The following is a 10,931-nucleotide window of genomic DNA, read 5'->3' on the forward strand; positions in this document are numbered from 1 at the left end:
TGACAATTATGATACTTTGGACCAAAAAAATAAAATAACACTAACTAACTAACTAACTAACTAAATACATGCACTTTAAATAAGTTAAACAGTTGTTTCACAAAAGTCACTTTTGTCCATCATACAGACATCATTTGTCTGATTGCATACAGTACATACTACTATATAAAGTCTTGAAGTGCATCAGGATATATATATCACTCAACAGTAAGTCTAAATACTTTTTATTGTATTGATTATTATCATTATTAATGTTGATTTATACACTTATAATGTGACAAAATAACGATATTGTAGTTATAACTACAGTTACTATAATTAATATAGCAATACAGATTTTGATTTATCTAAACTGTTCTTATATATAAAACATGCGATATTTCTACAAGCTTCTTAAGCATAAATAGTACTACTACTACTACTACTACTAATAATAATATAATATTTTTTGTAATGTTTTTCATATTCTGTATGGTGTATGATAGTAGGCTATTGTTTGATTTAATGAGTGATGGTATCGTTTTGGTTTATCGTGTATATGTTAACTTATAGGATGTTGTCGTTTATGTATTTCACGCACTGTTTCATTGTGTATGATGCTATTGTTTCAGTTATTGTGTGGACTCGGCTCTCAGTGCTGCCGCCTGCCGATCGCGCTCAGCACCGCCGCCGCCGCTATAAACCACCAGCGCTTTACACGAGACGCTCAATCCACGCGCAGCGGCACCGAGGGCGGAATGACACCGAGCGACGCGCGTCTCTTGCTCCTGCTGCTGCTGGGGCTCCGTGTGAGCGGAACCCAGGCCGGGGGAAAGCTGGACGAGGACCGGGACAAGAGAGGCGACGCGGAGAGTCCGTGTGAGGTGAAGACCGTGACCGTGTCCACTCTGCCCGTGCTCCGGGAGAATGAGTTCAGCTTCACCGGCGCGGGATCCGGGAGTCTCGCCGGAGGGGAGTCCAGACTCCTGCTGTTCGTCAGGACTGACCTGCCGGGTCGCATCTCGGTTCTGGATGATCTGGACAACACGGCGCTGCCCTACTTCACTTTAGGTGAGATTTGACCGTCCGTCAGTCACATCTAGAGCTGAGCTGAGAGACGACAGATGATCTCTGCGCGTTTGCCTGATTCTTATGCATCTGAGAATGAGAGACACGGGTGCGTTGTAAGAGCAAGCTTTAAAACAAGCACACGATCAGAATGACCATTCTTGCTGTATTCAAAAGCTATAAAGGTGCTTCAGTGGTTCTTCACCCTCATGTTCTGCTTGAGCTTTGAGAGATCTCTCAAAACTGTGCTGAAGTATCAGGTTGACTTTTAGTTGCATTGAAACTGAAACTGAAAATATGGCATTACTCCTGTTTGACGTCCAAGAGAGATCAAGTATAAAATATGCATGCTGTAGATGAGGGGATTCTCTTTAGTATAATATATTTTGACTGAAAATCTGGAGAAGCATGTCTCAGATTGCCAGTATTTCTCTATATTGTGTTTTAACTGAGTCAGATTAACCCCACATTAGTCATTATGTGATATTTCACTTATTTTGGAATACAACAGCTTCAGCATCGTCTTGGTCAGGTTAGAGGAATATATTACATGAAATGTATTACTATTAAAAGTTATTGTTAGCATTATTATTTGCACATACATAATATTGTACGGTACGTTATCTGGGTTGGTTACATGGTTCTTTAGACATGTAGAAAGTTCTTCATGTGTTATTATTGGTTCTTCATGTTATAGTCTTGTTTGGGGTTCTTTAAGCGGCAGATTCATGGCTTTCTGAAGAACTAAGCAATAAAAAAATTGTGTTGCATCAATTGTAGACTTTTTAGCTAAATATGACAACTTTTCCTTGTTGTGCGTCTTAGAGAAACAGCAATGTTTCAGCAAATGTAATTTGCACATTTGTTGGTCTTCAGGATGACAATTATCTCTCAGGCATGGTATCTTTGAATGAATGTTTTGTAATGCTTTTCAATCTTTCTGTTAATCCCTTTAATATTTAATGGTAATCTGGTATGCTTAACATGGATGTACCATAACATATCAAACAAGAAATCATTAAACATGCCAGTACAGTCAGTGCACAGGACTGAATGAAAAACAGTAATGACAACTGCTCTATATTGACCACCGCATTGCCCTTTCACCCATGTATAGAATTTCAGTTACGCTCAAACACAATATTGATGTTGACTGCTACTGGAAGAGGAAAACTGGGAACTATCACTATACATAGAGATCATATGATCCAGTCTATTTTCTCAGTGTTGTGTAGAGTGCAGACTTTATTTGTATGCAACACACGTTACTATATAAATATACCCTGAAGCCATATGTGTATCTGCTGTGTGTAAACATGAATATATATGCGTTCAGCAGAGCATTTGAGTCCCCTCAATTAATGGATGTCGACACAAGGCCTGTGTTTAGTCCTGTAGATTTGGGACTTCAGTGCAGAAATCTTCCTGGAACACAGCTAGGATTGGAGAGCTATTAGCTGTTCTTTGAGTTGTGAAATGCAAAGTCAGAAAACAACTGGTATTAAATACTAGCGGTGAGTGAAGGAAAATCTGCAGGCGGTTTCAATGCAAGGGAAGCTTAAGTGAATGAGTGTCAATTAGGGGTATGCGTTTTGAGAGAGAGAGAGAGAGAGAGAGAGAAAAGATTTGTCTGTGATTTTGTTGCTAAAACAAATGGGTGTTATTTTGTGAGTTTGTACATTGGCTAATTTAGGCCTGTCATGTCAGCTGAGTCTTGAAGTTTTTCATGTTTTCCATCTTCATATTCTGTGCTGTGATTCGTTCACAGCAGTCACAGTTAACTTTTTCATTAGGGCAATATTTACCCCTTAAATTGATTTCCAGGGGCATTTTTACCTTTTTAAGAACATTTTCTAACCTTATTAGATGTACAGTATGCATTATCAAATATGTCAGATTATTATATTTAATCAATAAATTCAGGTAGAATAATAAGCCATTATAACAATATTACAAATCAAATGAAATTAGTATCGACACAATGCACTTTTGCACTGCAGAAGTTGCAAAAAAAGCTGCAACTAAAGCAGCATTTAGCTGTATTTACACTGCAATTACAATTGCAATAAAAATACAATTACAAAAACTGCAATAAAAATAATGCTATGAGATTTATGTTTAAATATATGTTAAATGATAAAATGACAAAACAATGAAATTAAATTTGACATATGAATCTAAAGCTGTCTTAATGAGGGAATCATTGAATCATTCATTCAACCAGTTCATTCAAATGGCTGATTCATTCAGGCACATGGCAAGTGACTGCCTTTTTGAATTAATCATTGAATCATTCAGTCACTCGGATTCATTTAGTATCAAACCAGCACAGTATGTGGCTCGGAGATGTACAATGATTCTGTTGTGGCTTTGTTTAGAACTATTTTTGGGAGCAAAAAAGATGATATTGGAGATATAGTGTCTAAAATGTAACTCACAATATGAACTTCATGCTTATTGAGATGTGCAATCAGCCTAAAAATACAAAGTAATGTTTCGAACAATGCACACATAAAAAATAAATTACTGTCCTACCATATAAATCCCTTTATGGGGATAGTTCGCTCAGAGTTGAGGGTTCTGTCGTTATTTACTCACCCTCAGGTTGTTCCAGGCCTGTATGAATTTATTTTAGCTTTGAACACATAAGAAGATATTTTGGGGTATGTTGATGGTCAAGCAGTTGGCGGTAGCCATTGACTTCCATAGTATGGAAAAAAAATGCTGTGAAGGGCATGGCTGCGGTCAATGGTTTGGTTGCCAACATTCTTCCAAATATCTTCTTTTGTGATTTGCAGAGGAAGGAGTCACATGCAGATTTTGAACGAGTGGAGGGTGAGTAAATGGTGACAGAATTTTGTTTTTTTTTGGATGAACTACCCCTACCATATGAAACCTTATAACACAATAAAATCATGAACTATATATTAAAATTACCATTAAAAATTACTTTAACCCAACATATGCATTGTAAATACCATGTAAAAACATCATAACACAATACAAATAATATTTTAGAATTTAGACCCAACAAATAACTAAATATAACAAGATTAAAAAAAAGAAAGTGGTGATGAAACTACTACTAGTTTTTGCTCGGAAACTGCTAATAAATGTAATAATTAATTACAAAGAAAGTAACACATTTAATGAAACATTATGTGCCCTCTAGAAGCTTGTGTTCTGCGAGTGAACAGTGCATTATTGTTTCATCCCAAAGAGGCACAAAATCACTTTCACTGACTTTTACATTAACTGTTCCCTCCTGGTGGAATGACCTGCCCAACACAATCTGATCAGCTGAGTCCCTTGCCATCTTCAAAAACACATCTCAAGGCTAAAAACACATCCCTCCCCTCTTTTTTTGACCCTCTAACTAACCTTTTTATTTAAAAAGCCCTCTAACACTATCTAGTTGTTTTCTAACTGCTTGTTTTCTCAAAAAAGGCCTCTAACAATATAATTGCTCTTTTGTTGATTTTGATTGCTTCTATTGTCATCATTTGTAAATCGGTTTGGATAAAAGCGTCTGCTAAATGTCTAATTGTAAGTACTGTAAATGCATTGCATTGTTGAAATCAATATCATATTTGTAATCATGCTGACAAGCTTGCGTGAATAGCAAGCTTGTATGTGTGATATTACTATATTGTATAGAAATACAAGACAAAAACTCATACAGGGCATTTTTGCCACCATATATAAAATATGTTGTGGATTTTGTATTTTCAAAGTGTACTTTGAAACTCAATAATGCCAGCTTCATCAGCACACACACCTAGTGTAAATCAGTTTGAATGTAATAACAGATTGCATAGTTTTGTTTTGTTTTTTTCTGTCTGTTTAGTAGATCCTCTGACCTTTTCCGGAAAGTCTCTGTGTCAGCCTTTGGAAAACAGTTTCAGGACTTTTTAGAATCAGGTTTGCATTGGTGGCTAATTTTACTCTGGCTTCCTCTGGTCCAGTGACCCGTGCTGAGCTGAATCCATACTGCAGCGGCAGGACTTTCAGCTGGGAGCGAGCCAACGGTTTTGGGGCTCTGGTGATGAAATACCAATGAAAACCCTCTTAAAATAGAGGTTTACTTACAATCTGATCAGCTGAGTCCCTTGCCATCTTCAAAAACACATCTCAAGGCTAAAAACACATCCCTCCCCTCTTTTTTTGACCCTCTAACTAACCTTTTTATTTAAAAAGCCCTCTAACACTATCTAGTTGTTTTCTAACTGCTTGTTTTCTCAAAAAAGGCCTCTAACACTACCTTTCTGTATTATTTTCTATTCTATCTACTTGTTTTCTTTTTATTTATTATAAAAAAAATACAGGGCATTTTTGCCACCATATATAAAATATGTTGTGGATTTTGTATTTTCAAAGTGTACTTTGAAACTCAATAATGCCAGCTTCATCAGCACACACACCTAGTGTAAATCAGTTTGAATGTAATAACAGATTGCATAGTTTTGTTTTGTTTTTTTCTGTCTGTTTAGTAGATCCTCTGACCTTTTCCGGAAAGTCTCTGTGTCAGCCTTTGGAAAACAGTTTCAGGACTTTTTAGAATCAGGTTTGCATTGGTGGCTAATTTTACTCTGGCTTCCTCTGGTCCAGTGACCCGTGCTGAGCTGAATCCATACTGCAGCGGCAGGACTTTCAGCTGGGAGCGAGCCAACGGTTTTGGGGCTCTGGTGATGAAATACCAATGAAAACCCTCTTAAAATAGAGGTTTACTTTCATATGTCAAGTGCTCTTTGATAGAAGCAAATCTATATCCCTGTAATGAAGAACTACAGCCGGATCTCATCAGCAGTTCTTGCTGAAAAATAAGTGAATGGTTGGAAATATTGATCATTGGCAAAGCAGTGGTGCTCCTTTTGTATTACAAGTTCATATTTGTCTTTCATCAAGATTTATGTGCAACAGATGGTATTGATAGTGAACAGGATGTGTCAGCAAAAGGCAACTTAGTCTTGAAGGCCTACAGCATATTTTATATTTATATGATTTGATATAAAATAAACTATATATATTGTTCAACACAAGCCTCATGGTAATGATACAAATTGCATTTCATTCAAATGTACGTTTTATCACTGCTCCAGTTTATTTAGAGAGAAAAATCAACAAACTATTGAAATGGCGGGTGGTAGCAGAAATGCTTTTGTGTTTTACGTCTCAGCATGCTTTCTCAAGCTGCTTCCAATGAAACGCAAAGAGCGAGGAGAGTGAGAGAGAGCGTTTCGCTGACCGTCGCTCAAGCACTCACCTCCAGTCTCAGACGTGATTTATTACCTGGAGCGCTCGGGAATGTTCAGAAAGACAGAGAGAAGATTAAAAAACGACAAGATGAAAGTTTTTATCCGTACTGCTTTTTTTGTCTGGTCTTTTCGATCTAAGCGAGGAATTTCTCAGAACGGACGTGGAAATAAAGTGTGAAAACACAACTGATGAGTCTGTTCTCAGTGTGTGTGTGTGCTGTACATACAGCTAAAAAAATATATTACAATATTATTCAGCCTTTGGAAAATGTTATTTATATCTTGAAATGTACATGTCTAGAATGACTTGAAAAGAGTGCTTGAAAAGAGGAACAATCATTTCAATTTAGCATATTATATTTGAAATTAATGCAACAAGTAAAATACTGTAAAAATCTGGCAACAATCTAACAACAATCATGGTATGTTTTTTTTGTCTTTTTCTTTCTCAAGGAAGAATGCTTTTTAATCACTTAATTTATATACACCAATATAACAACACGTACAAATAAGAACCAGTATTTACCTCGATTAAAAAAAAAAATAATAATAATAATTTGAATACAAATGAATCAATTAATCTGAGTTTTTAATTTAAAACTGACTGAATTAATTCATCCTCGTAAGTATAACTTTGCTATTGTTGCTGAATTTTAAATCAGAGATGCTGTTAAAACAGCTGTCTCAATGCCGTCAAATTCATGAGTCAGAAGACAAGAAGAGATTGTTAAAGTTTTATATTAATGTTCAATGTTCTTGTCACCGGGGTTGAATTTATTTGATCAAAAATATAGAAAAGCTGTAATATTGTGAAATGTTATTGCAATTACTAGGCTATATAACGGCTTTTTATGCGATTATATTGTAAAATGCAATTTATTGCTGTGATCAAAGCTGAATTTTCAGCATCATTACTCCAGTGTCACATAATCCTTCAGAAAACATTCTAATATGCTGATTTGCTGCTCAAGAAACATTTCTGATTATTATCAGTGTTGAAAATAGTTGTGCTGTCACATTTTTTTTTTTTTTTTTTGGAAACCATGATACATTTTGTTTTTCAGGATTCTTTGATAAATAGACAGCATTTATTTGAAATATAAACCTTTTGTAACTTTATAAATATTCTTTACTGTCACTTTTGATAAATCTAATGCATCATTGCTTAATAAAACTAGCCTATTTGATTTAGTAGTTTACAAATGTTACTGACCTCAAAGATTTTAATGGTACTGTATGTTGTGGCACAGCCATAATGTGCAGCTACTTCTCGAGATTTGAATGTGCGTCATTGAATGATTTTGGCAAACTGTCCTCAAACATGAAATGCCCTTCATGCTTTTCAGAGTATAACAATGCAGAATATTTGAGTCCCAGCAAACAAACCGTGAGAGCTGATGGTTAATGCAGGAACTTCATATAAACAGTCTCTGTGCTGTTACAGATGAACTGCAGCTATCAGAGAAACCAAAAAATGCCACAATTACAATTTGCACAGTTTTCATTGATTTATTTAACCTTTTCAAAATGTCACACTAATTGACGGAGGTTTGTGGATAATTAGTTTCCCCTCCTTAATGCAAGGGCAATTAGAAGAACCTGGAAGACACAGTATGATTATTAATTACAGTATTTTAAAAAGGATTTAATCCAGTAAAGACTCCTAAGCTACACTGTGGAACTTTCAGTTAAATGATAATATGTACAGTATATATATACACACAGTATTATTATTTTTGTAATAATTTAAAATTAACGTAATTTGTATTTTAGTGTATTTCATTTTTACATTTGTAAAGTACATCAGGAGCACATAATATAACTGCCCACACACCCACACCCAAAAAACAGTGTTCTCTTAGAATTCATGCAAGTGCTTTAGCAAGATATAGTTTTGACATTTCAGCTGGCACACCCTTATTCTCTTTCCCCATAGACTTCCATTGTAAGTGCATTACTGTAAATTCAATATTTGCATGTGATATTCATTTAATGTCCTGGCTCGTGTTTGAGCATGGTAACTGAGCACATCTTAAAATTAGAAGTCAACAGGATTCAGTCTTTTCCAGTTCATGTGCAACGCAGTGCAGACAAACTAACAGAAGTGAATGAGAGTATAATGCATTTCTCATTGCTGCCTGTCTCTGCAGAAACTCCAGCTCGCATTCTCTCTTGCAGTGCCATTATGTGTTTGTACAGTTTTGGCAGTACAACTAAAGGGACAAAAACACACACAGTGAACTTTTCAAAGTGTGTTTAATGAGGATGCTCAACGAATTGTGCATCTGTTTGATTGGATCTCCCACAACAGAGTTGCATTCAATTATTCATGGTAAAATACACCAGCTCTACTGCATTTGCATTTATAACTCTCTTTGTCACTTTTATAGCAACTTTGAGGAGTGAAACAATCGGTCTGGTTTTGCCATGTGGTGTGAAAGCGTCTAACAACGGACACTTCAGTCAACAAATCATGGACGCTAGTCTGCTGTTCAAGACTTCGGGTTTATAAATGGATTTAATCAAGTTTCTGTGGGCAGCAGCCTTTGGATTTACACAAACCTTTGATGAATTAAAACCAAAATTATTTGACAGGGGATATACTGGCTTTCAAATAAAAGAGCAACTCTGATAGATCTTAAAATGGAAAGTGCTGTGCGAAGCGAATGTTTTATACTAACACAATGGGCAAACGGACATTTGATCATTTAAAGGCAATGTACCATTCTTTGAAAATGTGTTGTTAGTCAAAGCACGTCTTCGGACAGAAGTTAATCATAATGGAGCACATGACAAACAAACCACTATTCATATCACATCAGCAGTCCAGAGTCACAAATCAAAGCAGTTGCTTAAGTTTGGTGATTCAGGTTGTTTGTCCATGTGCTTCCAAACCCTACAACTCTCTTTCTTCTGTAAAACAAACAAAAAATAAATAAATACATGTGTTCAACAATGTTCATACCCAAGTGTGACTAAAAAGTGAATAAAACTGAATCTCTTTGTCACAGAAAGCTGCACACAAAAACATAATTTGGCCTACATTTCAGATTAATGTATTTGAAATGCCTATACATTGGATTACTTTGGATTACATTCAATGAGTTACTTTCTTTCAGTCATATATATTTTAATTAACTGAATAGTGCTTTTTGCACAGCTAGCCATACTGTAATGATGTTCATTCTTTTTAACTGATTAAATGTATTCATTTTGAACAGCAATTTTAATAAGTGCAGTTTGAAAATATGATTTTTTTTAATAAAATGGAATGTTTAACAATTAACTAAAATCATAAATCATTTTCTCAGTGAAGAAATCTGTTTCTTACCTGTTTAATTTAATTTGACTGTAAAAAGTATCAAACTAAATTAAACTGTGAAATCCAGAAGGAAATTGTATATGCAGTTTAAATATATAATTCCTATACTTAGGATTCATCTTACAATTTTTTGAGTGTATTAAATAATTTCTGAGGTGTTTTTTGTGGATTTTTGTCCTTTCAAGACTTTCCCAGCCCGTCACAGCACACTTTGCATTTAGTGCCTTGGACATCGTCCTTTTTTAGTCCACAGAAGAAAGAAAGTCATATGGGTTTGTAACGATGAGGGTTGATAAATGATGACATAATTTTAGTTTTGAGTGAATTAATTAAATACTTGACTATATTCAATCATGCAAAGATGAATAATGTTCCAGATTAAAATGACTCTTCAGGTTTCAGTACCTGGAGGACATTTAAGTTATTCTGATCAGACTGTTCTTCAGGACGGCCGCTCTAACAGATTGTGTGCAGTGGTTGACTTTTAGTAGTAAAGTGTGTTTTTTCAGACTGCTAAATCCAGAGGCACAGACATCATCATCTGCTTTACTCTAAAGGTCAGCTTTCATCTCCGCACCCCATAAAGCACTTACTCATTCCTCAGACTGTACAGCTTCAGACAGTCACTGAATTTGCTGGTTTGTTTTAACATGCAGGGTTTGTTAATGATAGTGTCTTTTATCTCTGACTCCGTCGTCACGTTCACATCTCGTGAGATATACCGAGTCCACCCATCTTCCACATAACATCTGTTCTCAATGCTTCATACTTTAAATGTTGCTGATGACACAGTCACTTATTTTGATGTGTTGGCTAACATACTAAAGCACATGGAAAGCACTTGATTATAATTTTACCTGTATTTTGTTATTTGATATTACATTTAAAGTTTACTTATTTTAACTGTACCAAATTGCAGCAATGCATATGTGTAATTACAACATATATTTAAATAAGTTTTACCATAAATGCTTGTCAGTACATTCAGCAATACACATAAACTATATTTAATAGACAATAGAAGTAATTAAATTGCATATGAAGAGTTTGGTTCCAAAACGCTATAAATCCATTTTGATTAATTTGAGTAAAAATGTGTTTTCTTTACCAAGAAAGTGGCAAGATGAAAACCACTATTTTCTGTTTCAAACTTTCACATAGCATCTTTAGGTTATAATAACATTAAAAATTCAAATCCAGATTTTGATTTTCAAAGATTTATTATAAAATTGTATAATTTTTTTTCCCAAAATGCAATAAATCCATGACACGTTTTTTTTTTTTTTTTTTTTTTAAATGAAATAAAT

The 10,931-nt window shown here is 35.0% G+C and overlaps 1 protein-coding gene across 1 annotated transcript in view; it reads left to right on the plus strand.

Moving 5' to 3' along the window:
- Positions 1-728: 728 nt before the first annotated feature.
- Positions 729-10,931, plus strand: part of LOC107675510 (astrotactin-2-like) — a 541,421-nt gene continuing 531,218 nt past the window's right edge. Inside the window, exon 1 of the mRNA XM_016469894.1 lies at positions 729-1,050. Within this exon, the coding sequence (XP_016325380.1) occupies positions 738-1,050 (313 nt within the window). The 5' untranslated portion in view covers positions 729-737. The remainder of the gene's footprint in view (positions 1,051-10,931) is intronic.

This window comes from Sinocyclocheilus anshuiensis, unplaced genomic scaffold, assembly GCF_001515605.1.
Source record: "Sinocyclocheilus anshuiensis isolate Anshui unplaced genomic scaffold, SAMN03320099.WGS_v1.1 scaffold1604, whole genome shotgun sequence".
Taxonomy (NCBI): Eukaryota; Metazoa; Chordata; class Actinopteri; order Cypriniformes; family Cyprinidae; genus Sinocyclocheilus; species Sinocyclocheilus anshuiensis.